This window comes from Centrocercus urophasianus, unplaced genomic scaffold (assembly GCF_019232065.1).
Source record: "Centrocercus urophasianus isolate 14NV4802_14NV808 unplaced genomic scaffold, USGS_Curo_1.0 seq_38, whole genome shotgun sequence".
Lineage (NCBI taxonomy): Eukaryota > Metazoa > Chordata > Aves > Galliformes > Phasianidae > Centrocercus > Centrocercus urophasianus.
Genome location: NW_024884955.1, coordinates 5,036,171 through 5,062,001, shown reverse-complemented (window position 1 = coordinate 5,062,001; position 25,831 = coordinate 5,036,171). Strand labels below are relative to the sequence as shown.

Below are 25,831 nucleotides of genomic sequence, written 5' to 3'. Positions count from 1 at the left end.
CTAACTCAAAGAAGTTTGCATTTAGGAAGCTTGACTCGAGCTTTTTGCTGAGACCAGCAGCCTTGTGGGAGCTGTAGATGAGCATCTTTTGGGGCCACGGCCATTGGCCATGCACAACTGGATCTGGGTATCTTGTGGTTCTTGCAAAGGAAGACCTGCTCCTTTCCCAATTCCCTGTGGCCAACAAATCCACCATAAATAATCCTGCAGCAGGCTGGGATTCCTGAAGTTCCAGCCTCCAAACCTCAGGGAAGGACCAGCCATGATGGCTGCTCCAAGACATGGAGGGGAAGATGTGTCTCCCTCCTCCTGCCAGAAAAACAAAGATACTGTCTACAAGAACTGTGCACAAATCCTGCCTTCCTCCACTCACAGAGCACAGGGAAGATCACCAAACCTGTGCTGGGGCCTCCCCAAGTGATGCTGCTGCCTTCAGCCCTCCTGCCGGTGGGAACATGGGGCTCCCAGCCAGTTCCCATGCTCCCTACAGCGAGAGAGGGCGAAGGGCTGGGGCTCAGCTGGGACACAGCTCCCTCCCCAGGGATGTAGCCGGTCCCCACAGTGGTGCAGCCATTGGAGGATGAGCAAAGCTGAGCGTGAGCCTATCTCTGTCTGCTCCCTCATCCCTTCATGCATGGCACAGCTCAGGTGTTCTTGGAGTGCCCAGGGACCTGTGCAGAGAGCTGAGTGAGGTACTCTGAGTGGCTGCAGCCTTCAAGAGGAGCACTGAATGGTTTGAGCTGGAAAGGACCCTCAAAGGCCATCTGGTCAACCCCCCCTGCAATAAACAGGGATACTCACAGCTCCGTCAGGAGCTCAGAGCCCTATCCAACCTGACCTTGGATGTCTTCACGGCATCCACCACCTCTCTGGGCAACCTGTACCAGTGCCTCACTGCTCTTATTGTGAAGAGCTTTTTCTTATACGCAATCTAAATCTCTCCTCCTGTAGTTTGAAACCAGCTCCCCTTGTCTTATCAAGAGGCAGGCACCAGGAAAAGCGCTTTAGTTTCGAGCATCAACAGCAATTGCTTGCCCTGGCCATGACTTAGGTGGTGATACCACTTCGCAGTTTATAAAGGAATGTGCCAAAAGGCAAAACTCATCAGGCTCATAGTGGCTGTCCCAAGACTCATTTTTCTCACTGTACCCCAGAGCTAGCTGATTATAGCACTTGAGACCCCTTTCAGAGTGAGCAGGTAGCTTTCTGAGGTGGGAAGAAATTATCAATAGACCATTAAGAACCGAAAAAGAAATCACAGACCATTAAGAAAACAAATAAATACACGAATGATTAACAAACACAAGGAGCAGAGCAGCGTGTTCTCTGAGTCTGCTGCAGAGGGGAGCTGGAGTCTGTGGGGATGCTGCATTTGAGCAGTGATTCTGAGCAGCACCGAGTACTTGTAAGTACGGCCAAACCTGGCTGGAATGTTTCCCAGGGCTCCACAGCGTTCCCTATATGCTGGACTATATGGGTGGGGGTGAAAGGATACACCGCCTGTGCTGATAGTTTGCCAGTGAGCCATTTTCACTGCTTGATGTTTCTCAGGACACAGTGAACAGGCTCGCTTTGTGTAGAAACAAAATTCAAAACCAAGCGAACAAACAAATAAAATAAAGATTTATGCAAGTGAGGGAGTATGTGCGTTTAGCCACAGGCTGGGCGCAGGACGAGGCAGGATCCGGCATCTTTGCGAAGCAACTGTGACACCTGGCGGTCACACTGCTCCGGCGCTTCTGTCTGCGTGCGTCTGGGCTCATAAACGATGGATGTCTGCGGATGGGTGACTTTTTATGGAAAGCAGAGGAAGTGGAGGAGAAATGGGATGTTGTCAGTCGTGAAAATCGTGCTTCACGTTGGAATTTCTTCTCTAAAGGAATGGTGATGCATTGGCACAGGCTGCCCGGGGAGTGGGGGAGTCACCGTCCCTGGGGTGTTAAGGAAAAGGAGGTGTAGCACGAGGCACGCAGTCGGTGGGCACTATTGGTGGTAGGTGGGTGGTTGGGCTAAGTGGTCTTAGAGGCGTTTTCCAGCCTTAGTGATGCTGCAACTCTATGATGGCAGCTGGCTCTGCATGGCCCCCTCACCGCTGCGGGGCCCCGAGGAGGACCTCTGTGTGAACAGTTCACAAAGCCACTCGAATGCTTCTGGGATAAAAGACACTACATAACACTTCCCTACTGTAAATAAACCAGAACGAGTTTCCTCCGAGTGTCTCAGGAGAACATGTGGATGTTCATCCCAGATCGGATGGGGAACATCAAAGGAGCGAAGCAGAGATATTCTGGATGTTGAATTTCAATGCACAAGTGAGGCATTTCCTGTTTAATTAAAATTCACAGGCGGGATGCTAATGTGAATGGCTTTGGTGGTGGCTGTTGAATGTTGACATTCTTAGAGAAATGGTGTGCAGGCAAAGGCCCTCTGAAACAACAGGGCTTAAGTTACAGAAGGTTGATACAGCACTAGAAATGCCCTCTCCCGAGATTTTTCATATCTCTGGTCTTATCACAGAACCCTCAACAACAACCAGGTTGACTTACTGTAAAAATAGAAACTTCTTCCAGTCAATTTTAGCATAGCAATGGGCCAGCGATGCAGAGTGCCTGAGTCATGGGGGTTGGCAGGGAGCTCTCCTGCTCCTCCAGGGGACAAACCCAAAGCTGTGGGGTTAAGCAGGGGAGAAGGAGGCTCAGCTCTACAGAGCAAACAGGACGAAGGGATGTGCTAACAAATGTGCTTTATTGTACATTTTCCATGATCATTTAAGGATTCTGTTAGATGTAAGGATTCTGTTGAACATTCAGGATTTTTTTTTTCCAGAACATGACTGATCAAAGTTCTACATTTAGTTGGCGTTGGTGGTTTCTGTTCAGTCCCAAGACCCTGCCTGAGTGCAGCCTTAAGGTGGACCCCAACTGGCCCCAGGCTTCATGAGCAGCACAAGAGCAGGCGGGGTGGGCTGGATCCCACTGTGCCAGCTCCAAAGATCACACCATCAAAGGGACCCAGCAGAGCCCAGTACCCATCCAGTCACCAACCTGCCCTAAATCAGGAATCAGATCCTTTATCTTTCCATCCATCTATGTCAATGACAGATCTTTAAATATTTTTAGATTCTTAGAGAATTTTTTTTTTTACAAAGGATAAAATGGTGATTAAAATCACACTCAATTTGCAATGCTTTCATTGAAAGTATCCAAGCAATCAGAAATACAAAGAAGTTAAGAATCAAAGCCTACTTTTCAGCAATGTCAATGATACTGCAGTGCAGCTTGCCCGCTGACCTCAGCAGGCTCTCACAAGTGGGTCAGTCTCACAAACCTAAGACTGGCCACATTCACCAAAGTTGAAACACCACTGATGTCCACACAGTTATGTCAGAAACAAATTTGGCCCCAAACCTCCATCTGTGCACTCAGTGCCGAGAACCAGGCAGCAGCTGAAAACCAGGTTTTCAAACCATTGGACATATTTGGAAACAAACGGTTGCCTTCCTGTTTCCAAAGCATGGAGTAACACACCGAATCCTATTGACACATCCCCTGAATCATCCTTTCATGCACAAGCCTGAAGAAATAGTCTTCATCCTACATGAGAGAATTACTCATGAGACCACAAAGAGCCTCCAGCCTCCACGGTCCTGCCAGAAGCCCACGTTGCCTTCTCCCTGGGCCAGATTCTGATACACTCACTCACATTGGGTTGCACATAAATCCATCCTGAGCTGCTCTCCAAAATGAGGAAGGGTATCAGAAGCTGGAGTAGCAAAGCTCGCTAGCTTTCATGGGGGGAGAGGCATCTCCCCAAAGATGCTCGACGCTTATGGGGTTGTCCAGGTAACAACCACCTATGATGGACAGATGAAATTGTCTGGGAGTAGCTGATAGGTACCTGTGGAAGGTGGGGAAAGGACCTTCGGAGAAAATAACCAATAGATGTTGCAACACTGACCAGTATTTCTAAAAATAAAATTAAACCCAAGGGTCTCATATAGTGTGGGCAGCCATGTGGCTTTCTTCCTGTGCATATGCTGACGATTCCAGTGCCCGAGTCCTAAGTGAGTGAGTCCTTCCCCTGGGGTAGCTTTGTTCATATTTTATTTAGTGCACTTAAAGTGACATTTTCTACAGCTGGCAAGAGTGATGTGGCATTTTCTGCATGGATGTTAGCCCATGCAGGGAAGGTCCCCAGCTGGAAGATACTCTTGGCCCATGTGTTCATAGCCAAGCTAAGAAGTAGAACTCCCATAAGATTCATGAGCAACCCAGTTCTCACCTACAAAAGAAACACAAAGACAACTGTTGAGTTCAGCTTGGACATCTACAGTATGAAGTTAGTTGAACACAAATGTTATAAAATGGAAGGTTTAATTGCCATTAATACCAGCAATTTTCTAAGAGGGCTTTCTTAAGCCACAAAGACCATTCCGCAAATGCTTTGCCAAGCTTTGATCCATCAAAAACATTAGTGCCTGTTTAGCCTCAGGAATGTGAGCAGAAACTGGGACTGAGCCTAATTTTGCTCATAAGCTGTATTTCACTGAGCTGGGGAACATTTCCTTCACCCAGAAACCTCTGAAGGTTGAGCTGCTGACACTGGCTGGAACAGGAGCAGGATCTGAGAGATGCTGAGCACAATTGAAACCACTTTTGTCATCACTTGGAGCCACAGCAGCTCCAAATTTCACAGGGTCAGATGTTATACAGGCTTCTCCCATATCTCTGTGCCTTCCAACACTACCTTACAGAAGTTGATTGCTTTCAGTATATTGTATATTCAAAGCAACTTACCATATCCTTGACCATCAAGTGTCCAGAAGAAAATGCAATCGAGTTAGGAGGTGTTGAGACTGGCAGCATGAATGCGTAGGAGCATCCTATTGTTCCTGGTATCATTAAATAGAGTGGATTGACTTTCAGACGAATGGCCTTGAAAAACAGAAAGGAACAGAAACTGTATGTTGGGGATTAGGAGGGAAAGGCAGATATATTGATGGATACAGATAGTGCACTGCGCAGAGGCATATCCCACACTGTGACAGATAATCACGCATCTCACCAACAAGTGCTTGAAGGAGTATTATTCATCAGTGCTCACTTATGCTACAGGCACTTGCTTTATGGCTCCCAAGGATTTCAAAGTGCCTACAGCCCTGATCCAGGAGCAGGAGAACTGAATGGTGCCAGCTCCAGACCTAGCACCACACACCTGCCTGCACAGAGCAACTCTGAGCACTGGCTGCTTACCAGCTCTGCCAGGACAGGCAGGAAGATGATAATAGTGGCCGTATTGCTGGCAAACTCTGTGAATAAGGCGATGACAATCGTGATGAGGATGACAGCCACGGGTGGGGGTACGCCCTCCAGGGGGTGCAGGCGGCCTCCTATCCAGACAGACAGACCAGACTCCTGCGGAAGGGAGAGCAAACAAGCTGGAGAGCGGGGCTCCTGCATATCTGCAGAAGAGCTGATCCTGTCATAGATCTGCAAACTGCATACAACCTTCAGCCACCCACACAACCACCTATGTGCAGTGCCATCAGGGTATTTAACAGCAAGCAGTTTGAGAGGAGTTGCAAGATTTATTAACCTCTCCTTAATTATCTGCTATGTGTTGCTGTCTCAGGAGAGTTGTGAAACATGTCTTCAGTAGAGAAACATGTCCTGTTAGTGCTGTGACCCTGCAGATGCAAATTTCCAGAGCCAAACAAGAACCCCAAACAGCACGGCTGTACCGGGTCGCACCTCACAGCCCTTTGCCATGGCAAAGCCCCCTCCGAGCAGCAGGATGATGTTCCAGGGCACTGTTTCCTGGGCCTTCCTCCACGTCAGCAAGGGCTGTGTCTCAGTGTTTGGTGCTAGAAAAAGAGAAAATCCCCGTATCAAGCACCCACCCAAAGAGGAGCACATCCATCATCATCTGACAGAATGACATTATCAGCCTGACGTCAGTGCTGAAGCTCATCAACCATGAGTTGCTGATGATAAAAATACACACATGGATTCCCTCAAGCTAGACAATTCATCATTTCACTTAATATAAAAAATGGAGCTTTAAAACAATGAAAAGAAAAGAAACTCTAGTAGTTAAGGCTTTTTTTGAGGCTTCCTTGAGGAGAGTTCCAACATCAAGTTAATTCAGTCCAAGTAGTCCAAGTAGAGTCCAAGGTAGGAGGAAGTTTTCTACCATCTGAACTGTGAAGATGTTAGTAATTTTCCACTACAGCATTAAAGTTTTAAAGCAAAAAAAGTGCACCCCCCCACAACCCATCCCTCAGCACATGACAAAATGATTTCTGCCATATGAAAGGATGCACTAATGGATCTGCAATTTTCTGTGGAACCAAGGCACACATCTTATCCAGAGGAGTCTGGACAGCACAACCAACACGTGTGACAGAGCTCTCCATCCTCCCAGGGATGTGGCAAGCCAGTCCCCGGGGCCTCACCAGCTCCATCTCCATATGAAGGCCGTCTCTCATCATAAGTGGTTTAGGAATTGAAGCTTTTATCTCATTGCTACTCAAAGGGACAAAACCAGGACCTCAAAAGACTTTCTGGCATCAAAACTTGCTGGAGAGCTTGGGCTTTAGGAGTTTAACTTCTAATTCATTCTGGGCACTGAGGAAGAGGCCTTGGGGGATCAACTACTCACCTTTGAAGTCAAACCACCACCTAAGGGAAGGCTTTTGTGAGGGGAAGAAGAACAGTATGATCACAATGGTGATTCCTGTAACCGCGTCGGAGACAAACCTGCCCAAAAGCAGCAGAAACACTAGTAAGAAGCATGAGCCTGTACAAAGTTTATGAGAACAGGGATTTACCAAAGAAGATTACAAGTTTCCACTAGGTTTGAACAACAGCGCTTGTTCACAGTTCTTTTTAATTCCTATCAAGCTGTGAACCCCCTAAAAAACTGCCCCACGGCGCTGCAAATGTAAGAAAGCATGAATGAATTCCTCCTCAGCAGTGATGCTCCAATGTTCTGCCTGAAGAACTGTGCTCAGTCCACCGTCCCCTCCCCCACGAGGGCTGTGGGGACAGACTTCCCCAGCTCTTACAGGAGGAGCAGAGCCCACATGAGATCTTTACAAAATGCTCAGAGTGTACAGTGACATGCAGACTTTATATTTGATTATAAGAAGACATTCACTGATGAGGAAAAGGTTCATAACTATTTTGTTCTGTTAAGAAGTCATTAATTAAGCTAGAGCTCTACTGAAACAATCCAAAAGTCAAGTATGATTTGAGTTCTGTTTAGAAATATCCTCTCTGAGATTCAGCATTCCCCAACTGCTCTGTTTGTCCTCCCAAGGTATGAATGGATGTCATAAGGGAGATAAACTCACAAAACAGGCAGAACAGCACAGCAAGCCAACTCCTACCATCTCTCTTTACTCTCTGGACCTCCACTGAAATTCAGCATGTCACTGTAAATGCACTACATAAGTACAGTCAGCACTCCAGGGATGGCCTCAGATGGGCATACGTAAGAATCTGCAGTGCCAGTTCCCACTGGGCTTCATGCACATCCTTTGGGACACAGAAACAATAAAGCTGGCTCTAGGAGTTCAAGCTTAATTTATTCCAGGAAACCTGAGTAACAGTGTTCAGCAACACAGTCAGAAACCCAGGAATCCCAAAGACTTTGAAATGCCATTGAAAAATGTGAGAATGGAATGAAAATAAAATCTCACCCTGGTGCAAACAAGCTGGCCCAGCCTGGAATGAATTTGGGATCCCTGGAGAAAAGCATGATAGCAAACATGCAGAAGAGGAAGAAAATTGCCTGTTCCGCAAACCTGAAATGAAAGGAAATGCAGTTAAAATGATGTTGTGCTAAAGGGCCAGAGCTGAGACAGGCAGTACTGAGCTCTGGCTGCAGCAGCTGGGTGAAAAGTGAGGCAGCTTCTCTCCAATCAACTACAGTGAATCACTGGAATAAGTTGCACATCTATGAGCAGATACTGATATTTGGCAGCAATGATCAAGTGGAAGATCTTAAGATCTTAAGATCCAAGATCAAGCAAGGATCTTAGTGCAAGACATGAAGGACAGGCCAGATGGGCACCATGAAGGCCCAAGGCAGATGTCAAAACACATGTATGCAAAACTGACCATCCAGATGGGGCAGAGAAAGGCTAGGATCTGCTCATGGCCATTCCTCTCGTCACTGCCCTCTGGGATGTCCTTAGGGCACAGATCGGGCTAATACTGACCAGTTAAGAATGGTTTAGCTCCATTTTAAGCAATATAAAAGGAGAGCTAAGATTCAAATGATACATGAGACAGCAGGAATGATCTTCAAAATCAAAACCTAAGCAGGGTCCCTCAAACATATGACAAATAGCAGGGGGTTCTTTGAACAGGAGCATCATACACCAAGTATTAGGCTTGATTCTAGTGGGGTCAAGATTTAACCAAGGCAATGCCTCAAAACACTGTTTGAAACCTCTCAGAGCACAAGGAAGGGCAGGCAAGCCGTTGGGAAGAAACCACTTGCATTGATTTTAAGTTACAGGGTTGCTAATCAAATTGGTTGAGCATGGCTTAATGGACTTTCTTGCTCCTAGACCTCAAAGAGAGACTTTGATTCTTCCAGAGACATTTTACAGGCTGCTTCATAATGCTCTGGATGGAACAGCTAAACCAATTTCTTTCATTTACAGCACAGGCTCAGTCTTTGAAGAACCACTCCATTTTCCACACGAGAGCAATAATTACAATGTCAATAGCACAACACAGACATCACTGAACCTTCACAGCACCACTGTGAGTATATTCTTTTAAAGACGGAGAACCACAGACATTTTGAGGTTAAGACCTACACTTTCAAAAATCTCTACTAGCCCTGGTTGCCAGGGGCGGGTTGGACATACCTGGGCTTTGATGCTTGTAGATACTCAACTTTTCCTTTTTCTCTCTACTTTGGAACTTCTCATATGTTTCTCACATTTCTTTCTCCAACATGTGATCCCTATTAATTTGCACACCTCTTCCAGAAGACAAAACCTTTGAGAAACTTCAACTAAAAGTGTTGTGTTCTTTCTTCACATTATTAATAAAGTTGACTAATTATCTATTCCACAAAATGAATTTAACTTCTTCCTATATATTCTCTTTGAGCACCACTCAAGATTTCTTAATGTATATCCACCATCCACATGATTCATAACACGATTCATCAGTCTGCTCGGTGAGCACTTCTGCTTTGCAGAACAGCTACAGATCTGCAGAAATCTCCAAAATCTGGCCTGTGTCAGTTACATAAAACATGTAAAGCTTTGGTTCTTGGAGCAAAAAATTTACAAACAGTAATTAAGCAGCCTAACATGAATCCACACAGTAATATGAACTTTGTTCTTGGTAAGAGCTGAGGGCAAGCTGCTATTTGCTGTTACTCCTGTAAGCGAAGATGAGGAGGTTGGAGCATGCAGAAAAGCAAACTTCAGCAGGTCACAAATACTGAGTGGAAACATTCCATTCATTATTCCGTTTTCTTCTAAAAATATTAAACTCAGCCCACCACTCTCAGGACAGGACATTTCCACCCCACTTGATTTCTTTTTCATCTCAATCCCAACTTTACGACTCACTTTGTTGGGCCCAGTTTCTGGTAGTCCTCCTTTATCACTTCTCTGGCTCGGGCTTCTGCATCCACTCTTACATTTGACTTTTTTGTTCTCCAGCCCCTGTCAAGAAACACAGTTACACTTTTAAATGTCTGAACCCAGGAGGAAGGAGCATGGCACTGAATACCAGTGGAAAAGCCCCGCGTATGGGAACACCCATAGTTATAGTCTGGTCCCAAACGGTAGCAAGGCCCCTTTTTAGATCCACTTTCTCTCTGCTCTCACACAAAGAAGGCCCCACAGAGGGCAGAAGTTTTCCCTCATTTATATTCTAAACCACTTCCAGCACGGGCTGTGATTGCCAAAAGAAAACCCCAATGTTGCAGGGTTTCATCTCTGACAGATAATCACTCGGGTGAAACACTGGGAGGTGGCTGACGTGCAAAACGAACCTGTCCCTTCCCTTCTCAAGGCACCTGCAATTTCCTGGAAAATCACAGGATGCTGTCAAGAATCGACAAATGCACAGAATTTCTGCATGGCCAGGAATGTTAATGTGCTCCTGGCTAAGGCTCTGAACTCTGAGCGCTCACTGGGCGGACATGCTGTTTGCTCCTTTGTAGTACGCGCACACAACAACGTATTCACACCTCACGCTTTCTCTGCCATCATGTTCTGCCTGTGACCTTGATTAAACCTACAACACAAGGCTCTACCTCAGGTGCATCCACCAGATCCCTTCGTTCAGTCTGTTTCAAAGGGAAATCCTGGCTGTGTCTTCTGCACAAGCAAATGGTTGGCAATTCGGAAAATCCTGCATCTCAAAGAGATGTACCTGGTCCTTTGAGTTCTGGGGTGTTACGAATGGCAGCTTTATCTTCACTCAATCAGCCTACAGATTTCAGATTCGAACAGTGCCAGCCTGTTTCTGGCGAGGCGTCCATCTGTCTGTGCTTTCCTGCCCAGAGCAGCCGAGGAAACTCCTGCAGAAACACGGCTGTGCTTGTGCAGCTCTGCACCGTCCCTTCCGAGGCACTTTGCCACTGGGGAATAGTGCTCTGCAGCTATCCCAATAAAGCTGGGCTTCACACGGACAGAGATGAGCCAAACCAAACAAAAAGCATCACGTCCTCCAAGTATCAATGTGACATTTTGCTGGGGGCTTTGGCAAGCAGAACTCCCTCCTACCTCACCTGCTGAGCAGGCACCAGGGCCATGTCCCAGCCCTACACACAGGACACAGGAATTGGGACACGGCACGGGGCAGCTCTGGGCTCATGACTACAGGGCAGAGCATCCCCCAGCCCATGCCTGCAATTTAAGGAGCAGCCTTTGTCATTTTCTGGGTTGTAACTTTCCCATTGATTTTTTTTTTTCCTGTTGCTGAGAAAATGTAAATATTTGGACACCTGTTCTCTCTCTCTCTCTCCCCCCTTTTTTTTTTCTCCCTGCTTTTTAAACTCAAAATAACAATTAAAGTCTTTTCTAAATATTAGAAATTCTGCATTGTCCCTAGGGGAAGCATGGCTGTGAGTTCATTTCTATCACATATGAGAGTCTACAGGAGGGAAAAGGCTCCAAATTAACCAGTGTGGCACTGCTGCCATTGTTGTAAGCAGCGTGCACTGAGGGCTGTATGTATCCAGCAAAGGTTTACCAGTAAAACACATTACTCTCAATTGCAGATCAACATGTTGCTGTAAAACAAAGCCCTGCTATGAAGCACTCTCTTCCAAATCCAAGTTTCAGCATTAGGAGCAAATCTCAGCAGTTGTGTTCCAGGAGATTTCTGCTACTAATTCCAGGGCAACCAAGATTTCATGCTGGCCTCCAAGGTCTGACCCTGCTTTCCCTTTTACCAATGCAGTTCTGCCACTGACTTTTCCCAGAGCAGCTCAGGCAGTAAAACAATGTACAAAAATTATGTTTCAGTGAATTAATATGTTAACACATTCCCTGCATGTGCGTATTTCAGTCAGGAAAAGTGTATGCAACTCTGAGAGTTCTTTAAAATTCCCCTGGTGCATATCTGCAACTGCTTACTGCATGCAGCCAAAGGCTCAAAACTGCTTGGAACTAGAAAGAAAAGGATGGGGACTTTTTAGGGAATATTCAACCTTAACTTTGATATATCCATGGAAGCCTCTTTTAATAGCAAGCATCTGCCCGAATGCCAGATCTCTGGGGGCAGATCCTGGGTCATTGTGTATCACACAGCTGTTTTGGTGTGATATGGCAATGCCCACTCGTGGATTGTGCCTGAGAGGTTATCCATGCCTGTGGCATGAACTTTGGGCACAGACATTTCTAAAAAGGGCTTTTGGTATGCAATGTTAATATGCTAGTGATCAATATTATTATTATTATTATTATTATTAAAGTTTTTTTGCTTCTTCAGTGTTTTCTGATCCTTTAATCCCTTACAAGCCTTAATCACCCCTGGCCCCTTTCTGTACAGCCCCCATCAGCTCAAGCCCTTCCTGCAGCAGCCAGCTATCAGCAGTGAGCAGGGTGGAAGCAGAAAGCAGATGCTCTTAGTAGGAAAGATAAAAGACAATCATGGGAGCAACGTTCAGAAAACATTTACAGGACTGGGGCCTTGAGCTGAAGATGACACATGGGCAGCTGCTTAGAAATAGAGGATGAACATTCTGAAGTTAGCTATGAAACCCTCCCTGTCAAGATTCTGGGTGTTATCTGTAGATTTAGTATGAGAATTGTATGAAGGTGTATTCACAATGCTGTGATAATGAGCATAGAGTGAATATAAACATACCTCAGATCAATTCCTCCGTACAGGATGGAGATCCATAGCCATCCCATGAGAAGAAAAATCAGCATTAAAGGAAATGCAAACATAAACCAAGAACCAAAGTTCACCACATCACATTCTGGAAAATAACTAAGCAAATGGGAAAAAATCAAGTTAATGCAAGAAGGGAAAACCACCCTCCAATTTAAGGGCAAGCAAACATCTGAAACCAGTAGCAAAATATCCCACAAAGTCACCACTTGTGCACTTAGGAACATTTCCCCTCTGTACTAGCAGCTGGGAGAGGCTTAACATGCTGCTTATGGAGGCCAGTGTTAAGAAATACCTGGAGGCACTTGGCATGGCACAAGGCCATAGTCCTATGCACATAGGAAGTATTTTTTTATGCCCAAGAAAACAAGCCAGAAGTAGCAGATTCCTTATTTTCCTTTGCTACCATACAGCCCCACGTACAGTTGGCCACAGAACACTACCCAGCCTGTTTCATCACAGGAGTTACAAGGCTAGTTTTAAGCACGTGGCCGGGTTCCATTACAGTCAGCAGGGCTAAGAGCAGAAGTAGGGTGAAGCACACACGCACTGGGTTGGCTGGCAGCCTGCTGGCTATGCTGGGAATCTGCTCCCCAACATCAGGCTGGGGACACAACTGCTCTCAGCCTTCATCCACTCCCAAAGTTTCCCAAAAGATGCTGGAAGGGCATGAATTTTCCAAGTTAGCTCTTGGCTCAGAAAGGAATTTCCCACAGGGTTGGAGAATATCTCTTGGCTGTGCAGGATTTACCCTGGCAGACAGGCGGGGCTTTCCAGGAGAGCCTCCCATACCTCTTCAGCTGTCCCAGAAGGATGAGGTTTGGTGCGGTTCCTGTCAGCGTTGCTGTACCCCCAATGCTGGCTGCATACGGGATGGAGATGAGGAAGCCTTTCCATATATTTGTTTTGTACTCTTCCTCCTTCTTTAAGTCTGAGAGAGTGTCACTGGTAATTTCCTTCTCCTCCGCCAGATCTTTGCTTTAAAACAGTCCAAAAGAGAATCCGGTGAAAGCCCTGGTTTAAATACAGCGCAAGCAATTCAGAGCCTTGACAGAAGGAACATTCCCAGATTTTAGAAAGCCAAGCTAATGCTGCTCTGCAGGACTCAGCCAAGTGCCCCCTCACAGGGTCTGAGGTGCACTGAGGCCCTTCAGTGACTTGCAAAAATCAGCATAGAGTTCATAGGACTGACCAGCAGAAAAAAAAATTGATAGCACCAAGAGGAAAAAAAACCCTATTCCTGAAAAGCTGTTTAATTCCCACTGTTGTTATCAAAGCAGGACCACCAATGCTGTGTAAATCCTGGTGGTTTTTACACCACTTTCCACGCTCCTGGGAAAACCAAGGGACAATTTCCCAGCAGGAGACACCTCTGGTTACTGCTCCAGAGAGACTGGAGGATCCCTGCAGTGATTTGGACGTGCAGAATAATGCCAGACAGAGAAGGGGTTCAGCTCCATGGTCAGTCTGCTAGCAATTGGGAGCTGTGGTGTAATCAAACAGTTCAGTGACTGAATTTCAAATTCCTAAAACTCGGTCGGCTCAGGGGATAATTCTGTGTCTCAGTGCTGTAATACAAACTTTATGGTTAACTTACTCCTCAGTACTTGCCAGAAACTGCATCTCAGTTGGTACAGTGTAAAGTTTATTCTGCTGTAAAGGTGCTGAAAAAGAAAGATTAGGACTTTAAAACAGTTCAAAGCATCTAAAAAATTCTCCTTGAACCAAACAGTGGAACTGCTCACAAAAAGAAGGGCAAATTGCCCTTTACAGAGAAAGGACAGTGCAAAGAAAGAGAAAGCTCACACCACTGTGATGGGGTCAGAGGGGAAGAACAAGCCTGGTGACAACACAGCACCCAGCTTCTCCTCCAGCCCCCACAGGCACTCCTCCTGTCACTGCTTCAGACTCTGGAACATTGCAGATTGATGGGAGCTGGAGGGTGTCCCTTCTCTGCTGTTGGTTTTGTGCCCTGGGGGGGGGGGGTAAACCACAGCTCACTCTTAGGAACAAGAATTACTGGGCCTGCTGTATCCTCAGGGCACACCCCTCAAAGCCTGGACCTCAACACCAGTTTGGGGCCACCTGGGGGACGTGCTTGCACACCCAGTTCTTAGGGACCCTCCTGCATATTTCACACAGGCTTTGCCTCAGTGCACTTCTCACCCATCCCACTAAAGGTGAGCAGGGCACAGGGAAAGGATCTGTTTGGATCGCAATGACCCATCTCTCTTGGTCAGTGAACTGGGAGCTGCACACCATGCTACCGTACATCTATGGGCATATGCACTGGGTCTCAGAGATTGCAGGACAGACCAGAAATACAATCATGCAGGTTTTCTTAAACCATATCTCATACTAAGGTTTGTACCATTCACTGTGGCTTGAGCTCCTGAGGATGGGAGCAGGGATGTGCTGATAAACTCTATTCTCCACACCCTCTACAGGACTGGAGCCTGTGTGGAGCCAGGGCTTGGACTCGACGATCACTATGGGTTCCTTCCAACACAGGATATTCTATGATTCGATGACCTTTAACCTCTTTCAGCCCAGGTCACCACAGCTTCTGCCACTTTCCCTCAGGCACTGCCGTGTCTGACCTGAGGCCCACAGCCCCCTCCCACCACGGTCACCCCAGCAGCCCCCAAACTTCCTCAGGCGTCAACTCAACCCTCGTTGCTCTGCCTGTGCACCAGAAGCCGAAAGCAGTGTATGGAAGGAGCCAGTGGTCAAAGTCTCTGGACTAGCTCACCAATGACAAGCTGCTTGTTCCAGCTCAGTGAGCCAGACAGCTTGCACTCTCGTGTTTTACACGTGGCTAATTAACCGAAATTGAGTTAATTGGCTTGGATGCACACATGCTGAGCTTTCATCTCAAGGGTACTGCGACGGAGGGATGTAATTAGCAGAACATTAACCCGTGGCTGACTGTTGCTCTCCCACTGGATTTAGCCGGTCTCTTAGCATTGATGCCTAGTGCCGGCTCTGCAAAGATACATATTTCATTCCACCTCTTCACATTTTTCCATTTTTTTTCGCTGCTAAGCCCCACCTCCACCCCATCTCACCAGGAACACCTGTAAGTTACCTCTCAAGGAAGGTCTGTTAAAGGCAGACTTGCTGCAAAGTAATCTTCTGTGAAGCCTGGAAAAAGGGGCTGAACATTTCTATAGGTCCATATGCCAGAGGAAGTCAAAAAACACTGAGCTGGGTGCTGGCTGTACACACCTTGCACAGAGCAGTATGAGAGATTCAGTGGCCAATTCACCCCAATACCTCATATACCTTGTCCTGGAGAACTTTGGCCTTAATGATGTTTCTACAGCTCCTAAAAGACTGAAAAGGGCCAAGGAAGAGTATTGCCACCCCCAGAGAGGTGCAGGTGGCAGTGCTGGGCCACATCCTGCCCACACCGCCGTGGCAGCAATAACCAACAATGCACATTTCCCACCTGCCCCTATAGAGACATCGTTTCCAGGTCTGTGACCTCAGGAAACATCACAAACACTGACTGCAGTTCATCCTGAATCTGCAGAAGATTCAGACTCCTCTATGCAGGGAAGAAGATTATTTAAAAATATACAGATAATTAAAATAATCACTATTTGCATCTGGAAATACTTAATTTGCTTAGAGAAGTGAAATATTGGCAATGATGGGTTAGTGGGCAGAGAGCAGGAGAATCAGGCTCACAGTGACAGCAGTTTTCAGTTGGCACACAACCAGCACATGGTTTGGCAATAGGAATGGAGATGTCAGACAGAGCTGTACAGAATTTATAACTCAGAATTTCAGACACACCAAGTCATCTAACTGATTTCTTCTGTCAAGCTGGGCAAAAATCACAAGAAAAGACTCCAAGCTTTGGCTCTCAACAACTCATGCATGCAAATATTTGCTTATCTTCAAAATTTTGCCCACATGGTTGAGCATGGGCACAGCTGATTGCAACCTCGAGGTTCTCAGCAGCACGGAAATATGGTCAATTGATCAGAGACCAGTGGGACGTGTCAGCAAAGCAATGCACCAACCACGCTGATTCATACACTTGACATTCCTTCAGAGAGCCAAATGCCTTTATGGGCACTGTAACGGATACATTCTTTAGTATGTTTCTTTCCTATATATCTTTATTTTCTTTTTTAGTCCCCTGCACACCCCTTCTTTGTTATTAAAACACATCCAAGCCAATATGCAGATCGATGCTATCATACATAATCATAACAGCTCACTTCCACACACAGTCTACACTGCAAAAAAAGCTTCCTTGTCTGTGTCAGCCCTCAGATGACAACTCTTTTAGATCACAAAGATCAAGCTGATTTCTAAATAAACATACCATCTTCTTACACTGAAGCAGGTCAGATCCACAAACAACAAAGGGCAACAACCCATCCAAGAAGTGCAGCCAGTCCTAACTGCAGGTGACACCTGATGGACCCAGGAAAGCCTTGCACAAAGCTCACCTTCACCTCCCCTCTCCCACGTATACAGCAGACTCATTGGTTTCGACTGCCTTCAGGCTCAGGGCATCTTCCCAGCAATGTTTTTCTCATCCATTCAGAACGATTACAGAAAAGGATGAGCCTATCCTGAGGTACTGCAGTTCAAATAAAAAGTCTACAAGAATATCTGCCTTTTGGACATTCACTGCTCCTTCCCTGGTATTTATTATTTCTGTAAGTTTCTACCTCAAAAGAAAAATACATCATCACACAGTTACATGATAGTTGCAAAGTGTCATTTTATTCATTCATCTGCTTGCAGCCCCTCCCCTTGCTGGTTTCTCTCACAGTCCTAAGCATTTTGAACCAAGGTCATTAACTTTGTGCTTGCCAATGTCTAGGACAACAGAACTCTGGATTTCGCATGTTCTCAAACTCCACTGTCCCAGCTACACACTCAAATCATGTTAGAGGATGGAGTCAAGAAAGTTAAAAACAGGTTCACGTAAAACAATGCTTCTGCAGAAGGAGAAATCACAGCAAGAAGGGCAGTGGGGTGGATTTTAATAGATGTGTATGGTCAAAAATTCATAAAGCAAATGTGACAGAGCAACACGGAGTGCAAACATCTCATGATTGCTAGACATGAAGAATGAATTACTAGTTATATCTTTATTAGAGCATGCATACTTCAGTTCTCTGAACTCATTAACCTGCCTTAGGACTCAGTGGAAACCAAAACACTATTGTCTTTAAATTGTAGAGAAAGTAGAGCAGCTAATTAGTGCTAAAAAGAGAACCTACAGCTGTTGCTCCAGTTACCAGTAGGAGCTACAAAGGGGATTTCACTGCTTCACTTCTGTCTTTCACCCCTGCCTGCCAGAATCCCAAGCTCTCAGGGAATGACCTGTGAAAGCAGGGCTGGAGTAAGGCCTTCTCTGACTGCATAACCCTGCCAAAGCCCATCCACCACCTACCTGCTTACTGCCAACACCAAGCAGCAACACAGGGCTGGACCAGGGGAAATCACAAAGCCCTTTTAACTAGGCTTTCAGCCAGCTGTCTTGCCCTTCATCTGTGCCTTCTCTCTCAGTCCCCCGTTTTATGAGGGGAGAAATAGAAGAAAGAACCTATGCACAAGCACGTGGCACCCTACAGATATCAGCACACTGCATCCGAGTGGGTATGCAGAGCTGGCCTTCTGCTTGTGCCAGTGCTGGGTTTAGGGAGCAGTGGGGATCACTTCTTTGTGGTGTTTCCACATATTTCCAACTTGTTAGTGTGACATGAGGAAGGGAAAGGATGAGAGGGAGCCATATGTCAATACCCTTCCATCACAGTAACAAAGAACATATTAAACTGGGACCAAGTTTGATGGCAGAAGGGCTGACCTCAGCTGGCTCATACTTCTGCCCTGTCTCAATTACCTTGTGTTTCTTCATTTTCCCTGATCATATCCTTAGATGTGTCTTTCTCCCCAAAGAGGCTTTTCAAAATTGCATTTGCAATTGGAAGCATCATAGCAGTGGAGGCAGTGTTACTTAACCACATAGACAGGAAAGACGTTGTCATCATCATCCCTAAAATTAGTCTGAAAGAGAGAAAAAAAGAAAAAGCTGAATTGAAGTTTGACAGATTCTAACACATTCTGGCTGCGGGAAGAAAAGCTCATGCGCAGGGACATTTTAAAATTAAATGAAAGAGCAGCTTGTGTGCAGAGCTGCATTTCGGCTCCTGCAGCCCATGCCCCCCATGCACACCCCCTGCCCCAGCAGTCACCTGGCTGGCTGCACTCCCACACACATCAGCACCCTGAGTGCGATCCTGCGGTGTAAATTCCACTCCTCGATGGCTGATGCCATGATCAAACCACTGAGGAAGAGGAAATTGGTGTCTAAAAAATACTGTGGGCAAACTTTGTTAGATGGGAGGATGCCCAGGAAGGGAAAGAGGACGATGGGCAGCAGAGCTGTCACAGCCAGGGGCAGTGCCTCTGTGCACCAGTACAGTGCCATCAGTAGGATCACGTAGAGGCATCTTCCTTCCTGCAAGAGAAACAGAGAGGGAAAACAACATAAGCAGTGTCTGAGAAGTCTCATCACTTGGAGATACCAAGACAAGCAACATGCATCAGTTATTCTTCCAAGGATACCCTATTTCCCCTCAAATCATTTCCATCAACAGCAACATCTTCTCCCCACCAGATTGCATAGGGGGCTCAGGACTCATCCTCTGAAAGCATAATAAAATCCCAAATCCCTCCCAGTTTCCTGAGCCTCAATGCTGGAGGACAGCAGTGCAGAGTCTTCAATCCAGGAGGCTCTGGAGGGAAGGAGGTGCCTCTGGAGGTGAAGTGGGGTGCCAATGCTCAGGATGCACTGCTGTTAATGCCCTTACTTGTCCAACTATCCGACAGCTGCTACACCAATTCATCTGTGCTTCCCCTCCAACTTTGTATGGCTACAAGAAAACAGCTCTGAGAGATGGATGCACCGAGCCCCCTCCCATTAGCAGCAGGAGGCACACAGAAAGGTTTCTTTTGCTAGCTCAGAGCCTCCTGAGAGATCTGTGAGAAACCTTTCCAAGGCACCCAGTCCCTGCAGAAATCAGTAAATCAAGCACTCTGATCAGGAAGTACCACTTCCTGAGGAGCCTGCCCAAGTGCTGTGCTGCCATGGCTGGCGGAAACCCAGTGCTCCCAGTGCCCATTCATTCACTGAACTGGGAGGCAAAGGAGAGCAAAGCTTCTTGTCCTGGAAAGCCAGGGAAAGGAGCTGGGACAACAGCCCTGAGCAGAGGAGTGGAGCCTGGGAGGAAACTGGGAGCCCAGCACAAAGCCACGGGGGGCTGAAGGGGTCACTGGCAGCAAGCAGAGGCAGGGTGCCCACAGAGCTATAAATAACCACTGAGAGCCTTTTGGAAGCCCCAGAGCTATTTATTTCCCCACTCTTTTCCAGCTTGTTGAACAGGTTGGATTGTTTCTCAAAGGCCCCTCTGTATCTCCTGTTGGACCTCCATTCCCTGCCCCAGGGCTGGGGCTGCCAGGGCCCCCCAGGAGGCTCAGGGCTCGGCCAGGTTTTGGGGCAGCACCGTGTGTGAATGGCCTTCAGGACAGAGCTCAGCCTGGTGGATGTGCTGAGCCTGCAGCAAGGCATGAGAGCAGGTAGGGCTGAGCCAAAAGGAGTCAGGCCACCTGCAGCACTGCTAGTTCACCATGAGAAGGAACAGCAATATATCATTCAATCCACCTGCGGCATGCATCTGAAAACTGGCCAGAGTGACAGAACTGGTCATGTGCCTTTGGCATTCTAGTTTTGCATTTCACAAGCAATTTTCTTCATAAAACTCAAGTGCACCATGCACATAGAAAAGTGAATATTAAAGAACTGAGAACTATTTGCTTTTATTATTGAGTGTATGAATCACAAGGAAGCCACCATTTCACATCAGGTTCTTAAGTTCTGGATTCAAAGAACATTCATGGTCTTAAATTTAGACTGTGGTGCAATGGCGTGTGAGATACAGTGAAATAAAACCTTTGTGTTCCCAGAGCAGAGCTCAGATGTGGCACCCAGCAGTTCCCAGGAGATCTCCATGGCTTTACTTTATCTGCTCCAATGGGACTGGCACCACAAACCCAACAGTACTAAACTTTGCAAAAGTAAAAAATCACGTTTAAAACGTTCACACAGCAGATGAGTGATTTCAACCCCGTGGCAATTGGTAATGCCTCTTGGCTCTGCCTCTTTCTGTATTCCAGAGAAATAGTTCTACTCTCATTAAGTCATTTTCCATTCATTCTCTAAAGGCCTTATAAATGAGTTTGTCTCCCAGCAGAAAAGTGCCCTTCAGTTTTCTGGAAAGTTGCACCACTGGACTACAAAACAAACATATTTTGCCTCTTACACAGGGAGAGCAACTGCAAGTATTGAACACCTGGGTATAGGAGCAGCCATCAGTGGTCAGCAGATTGCAGTTGGCTTCATTAAAGAGATGAAGTCTGATTTAGAAAGTTAATTACGAATTAAAGAAGAGTTCTTTTCTGGTGCACGAAGATGTGCACAAAGCATTCTGACAAACATTACAGTGAAATACAGCATGAATCTAATACACAATGCTCACTGCAAGATCAAATGCCAAGGAGTAAAACTGAATAGGGTAAAAAAAAAACCTGCTGTATGGAGGGCTTTGCTCAAATGATGAAACCCACGTGAACTGACAGCAAATGACACCAAAAAGAAAGCTGCAGAAGGACAGGGACAGTCCCAGCTGCCCTCAGTGCAGCCCTGGTGTGTGCAGCACTGTCACCCCCACACTTCTCATCCTTCAGGCTTCATGCTGGATCACCACCAGACCCGCTTCTACTCCTCTCTCACCTCCATGCAGCTTCATTTTGTATTTTTTTGCAGAATAAGCCTATCAAAGTTCAGAGGGGAAAATGGTAGCAAATAGGGGCTTCTAAACGGGTCTTGTGATTGGGTTAATTTTATAACCATTTAATGATTTCCAGGGAAGCACTTGATGGCTATGGACTGGAGCAGCTCTCCTTGCCATTGCACAAGACACTTGGGAGTGACCTCTGCCCACCCCGAGGCAGATGCCGCCTTGGCTGCACTGAAGACACCGGGGATTTTCCACACCAGGACTTGCTGAGCTGCAGCCCAGGGAGCAGAGCCCCACAGCTCCCATGGGCAGGATGGGAGGGAGATGGGGTTGAGGTGCTGGCAGGGAACGGGGGTCAGATCAGGAGAACAGCTCAACAGCTGTGAACCCAGACACAGCACCAAGGCATGGGGGTGAGCTGTCTGTCCCACTGCCAAGCTGGAGGACACAGCAGGAGCTTCAGCTGGATCTAGACCCTACAGGCCCAGCAAGCTCCTAGCAGACCTGGTGCTTGAAAGAGCTCTGCCTAAAGGCACAGCCATGCTTTGGGTTTGCTCCACCAACCTCTGCATGTTCCATGGCCAACACAGCCTCAGCACCTCTCATTGACTCTCCCCAACACCCATCCTATGATCAAGCAAATGAGGAACATAAAGGTTCTTCCAGAACCTCAATCCCAATACCAGAGATACTTTGGCCAGAGCTGGAGCTTTTCAAGATTCACTATCCCACTGCCATTACAAAGGAACTTCCTATCCATGACACTCAGAGCTCCTGAGTACCAGCAGCTGTCAGCATCTCGTTCACAAACCGTCCCCAGTTCTCAGCTCTGATGGTGTCACAGGCCCCCCAGTCACACTGCCTGCTGTCCAATAGGATGGGTATTTGAATCCGATTTCTACCAACACAGCTCCTGCAAACATTATGTAATCTGGACATAAAACAAGCCCTGTTTACCAGCATTCCTGCCAGCGGAGTTCTTTTGCTCTGGGTATTTGCGGAGTGGCTGGAAGGGGGCCCTTAACATAGGGGCATCAGCTGCTAGAGCTGCAGTGAACGCTGGTGAAGATGCTTTTGCTCTGGAGTTACCCTAAAGACACAAAGCTTATGAAACACAAAACACTTCAAAAAGTATAAGCAATTGGCAGAAAAACAGAATCATTTTCTCTGCTTTACAAAAGTGACAGTAGAGGCTCGGGGAAAGTAGACAAACTGACCACAATCACGTAGGGAAATAATCACAAAGATGGGCATCTTCCAGAGAATTGGCCCTGCCTCACAGGTCTGAGCCTCTCATGCACTCCTGGGGGCAGCGATGGCTCCTGCAGCTTCAGATGGACTGCAGAGCTGGAACAGCCCAGTGGCAGCTTGACACCATGTAAGGATAGCAGTACTCCCTGCCTGAAGTCAACTCCATTCCTGCATTATTTTTAGGAAAGATCCACCATATTTTAAAACAGAAAAAGAACCATTTTCCATGACGGTGAGCCATTAAGTTCACTCTTAGCGTCATGTTGCTGTGATCTGACAGCTTCCGTCCTCTGCATCTCATTTTATGCACTACCTGGGCTTCTCTGAACTCTGGTTATGATGGATGCGCCCTCACAACTCTTCGTACTTTGAAAGAAACAGGCCAAGCTCATAAAGTCTTTCACCACTGTGGCATGTTCTCTTGTCCAGTTTGCCAAAGCCATTTTTGAACTACAGAAGCAAGGCTGCAAGGGCATTCTGCTAAAAGCCACCATCTCAGCAAACCGTAGCCTGTGGGCTCTCATTGCCCATGCTCAACTTTCACGTGCCTGTACACACAAATACCGTACTGAGCCTCTTGGCTATGGGTATCCAGCCTGCTAGTCATGTTCAGCTAAATACAGGGTGCCATCTTCCAAGCCCTTTTTGGGGAATCTGATTTCCAAGGGGACTGCAGCTCAGCCCAGCTTGTGGTCAGCATTCCTGGCAATCCCAACAGCATATCAGATTCCTTTTGTCCACACATCCTGAAATATTGCTCGTTACCCTCAACACCCTGATGAGGAATTTCTTCCTCATCCCTTCTCATGGCTTCTATGGCCCTTAGCTTCCAATTAACATTAATTCTTGACAGCTTTTCTTTCCCTGCCCTGAGCATCACTGCTCTCACCTTCTTTGTGCCAGCTTGCTCTGAGCCAGGCTTGCCTTGACCAAAGCTTGCCGTGCACATAATCACACAGCTTCCAGTTATCATTCTTCTTTCTTCATTGAAGTTAAAAGAGATGAAAATAAGAGCTTATCTTTGCATTCAGTTTTGTGAAATTGGCTTTTCTAAATCACCAGGCACATACGTAACTCAGAGGTGGACTTTGTGCATGACGCATAACAGGGCTACCACCACCATTTCCCTGCCGGGCTGCTCTCCCACCAGCAGCCACTCGTGTTCCTACAGCTCAGCAAGCACTGCTCCAGCCCAAGATTCAGACCCCTACCCCCCGCACACTGTGCCCCCAGCTCGCCATGTCGCCTACATTTGCATCACCCATTCCCTCACAATGCCTTCCATTGGAGATGCCCCATGTTCCTTGCTTTTGAGCGCAAGCAAAGTCATTTTTCTTCTGGAAGTTCTTAAAGTCTCCTTGTTCTCATCAGGAGGACTCATTACATCCAAGTCGATTTTAAATTGCTCTATGTCCACTGAGGAAGTCAAGCCTGTTTTCTGAAGGCATTGGGACCCATTTGCCTGCTCAGAGCTCCTTTTAGCAGATTTGGCTGCCTCAGCTGTTACCAAGCCAAGAGGCCGTAGACATTGAGTTCATTAGAAGCTGTTGGAACAAGCTCTTTGCACAGCTCATTAAAAGTGTCCCCCATGCCCCTTCCAGCACAGCAGTTCCTCCAGCCCCCCCCTGCCCCACAGAGCTCCTGGCAATCATTCACCACTCCGTGAGCTGGGGGGTTGTGGGCACTTCCGCACCCGGGACAAACATTCTGCCATTTCAGCAGCCACCAGAGCTGGAGCTGACACAGACCCTTGTGCTTAGTGGGGAGCATGGGGTATTATGCTCTGGGCTGGGTTATGTTACAGGCACGACTCATTTCTCACTGTTCCAAACTCAGTTTGGAGAGCACATCTGGGGGTTTTGGTAACCTGCTGACAGAGCAGAAATTTCATTTCTCTATTGAAGAGAAAGGAGATTGCAGAGGAAATCCCTTCATAGAATCTCCTCCTTCAGGGCTTCATCAAATTCGCCACCCTGATCTGGTTGGGGGCAGCTAGCCCATGGCCAGGGTTGGAGATCGATGATTTTTAATCCCACCCAAACATTCTGTGATCCTATGAAAACAAGGAGTATCAGTAAAACGTCAGCACCAGTGCAGCCCTGACACTGTACCTCTGAAAGGAGGGGCACAGCAGCCTGGAGAGCCCCCAGCCTGGGTGACAGCTGATATGTAGCATTGTAGCTATGGATACTGGATGTCAGCAGCAATAAGCAAGGCCAGACCTGAGGTGTCCTCTTCCTCAAAAGGTTTCAGCTCTGGGGAGGGCTACCTGAGGTGCAGGTTTCACAGGGGAACTGCATATAGACCTTGAGGTTTCACCCAAGAGCACATATGGATCCAAGAAATCACATCCTACTTGTGTTTCTCTGCTCTATCAACTTTAGATTATGTCTCCTGATCCAACTGAGACGCTGCCCTTGAAGTCAGACCTCAGGTGGCTCCCTATAGGTCTGATCCTTGTGGATGCCTTCCAGCTTGGTATATTCCATGTGTCTACGGTCTCTGCGGAGATCAGAGTTGCTGAGCATCTCACTGGGGAGAAGGTAAATTCTCACTTGACAAGACAAGAGATTTCAGTATCCCAAGAGCAGGAGAGTGCCACAGAGATACCTCTCAGTAGACACCTACATGAGGAAAGCCTCATCCCAAGGCTGCACCCCAATGTTCTCATGCCCTATGGGCTTCTCTCACCACACAGCACAACGACCACTCAATGGGAGCATGTGGCTCTCCAGTCCACCCAACTGCCATGCTCCAGATGTGCAAAAACTCAGTAACACAAAACTTGCTCCAACAGCTGCACCTTGCTCGACAGCTCCTCCGGCCCCACCTTGCTGTGGGTTCCTGTCTGGAGGAGCATTCCAATGACACCAGCAGCAGATTAGTAAGCTGATTTCCCACTGTATGAAGCTTGCTGAATGCTGGAGGCAGCTCCCATGCCTTCCGCTGCTCCTACTCCCCCTTCCCCAAGCCCTCACACTGCTGCAACAAGTTTGAGCCCTTCCCTTTGCTTCCTACAGCCCTGTAGCTCAGGCTCCGGGTGGCTGCGCCTAATCCTGTGTTGACACAACAGCAACATTCCCTCTGTGCTGAACAGCAAGGGGCAATTCCATGAGGATAGCGCAGAGGAATTGCTGCCCCCTGAACACGAGCAGAGATTTTTTATTCCATTCCTTCCTCAAACACTCAAATCTTTGCAACTTGGGTGTCAGCACACTCTTCCATGAGTATCTGCTAAAGCAGTGGTCATATTAGTATTAATTGTTTTAATTCCGGAGAGTCATTTTGCTGTCTTGCATGTAGAGATTTCACTGATAAGCACTACACAGGCAGAAGTAGATCCGAGAAGGGTTGGGTAGGAAGGGACCTCAG

The 25,831-nt window shown here is 47.1% G+C and overlaps 1 protein-coding gene across 7 annotated transcripts in view; it reads right to left on the bottom strand.

The window, feature by feature from the left end:
* Positions 1-2,726: 2,726 nt before the first annotated feature.
* The window catches only part of SLC13A3 (solute carrier family 13 member 3), a 29,239-nt gene continuing 6,134 nt past the window's right edge, over positions 2,727-25,831 (bottom strand). For all 7 annotated transcript variants that reach the window (XM_042832356.1, XM_042832357.1, XM_042832359.1 and 4 more), the window contains 12 exons: positions 18,605-18,870; positions 18,253-18,416; positions 13,978-14,044; positions 13,173-13,358; positions 12,354-12,479; positions 9,602-9,697; positions 7,703-7,807; positions 6,661-6,758; positions 5,751-5,863; positions 5,253-5,414; positions 4,797-4,934; positions 2,727-4,281 (listed from right to left, as the gene is read on the bottom strand). In XM_042832356.1, the coding sequence (XP_042688290.1) occupies positions 4,096-4,281; positions 4,797-4,934; positions 5,253-5,414; positions 5,751-5,863; positions 6,661-6,758; positions 7,703-7,807; positions 9,602-9,697; positions 12,354-12,479; positions 13,173-13,358; positions 13,978-14,044; positions 18,253-18,416; positions 18,605-18,870 (1,707 nt within the window). In that variant the 3' untranslated portion in view covers positions 2,727-4,095. The remainder of the gene's footprint in view (positions 4,282-4,796; positions 4,935-5,252; positions 5,415-5,750; positions 5,864-6,660; positions 6,759-7,702; positions 7,808-9,601; positions 9,698-12,353; positions 12,480-13,172; positions 13,359-13,977; positions 14,045-18,252; positions 18,417-18,604; positions 18,871-25,831) is intronic.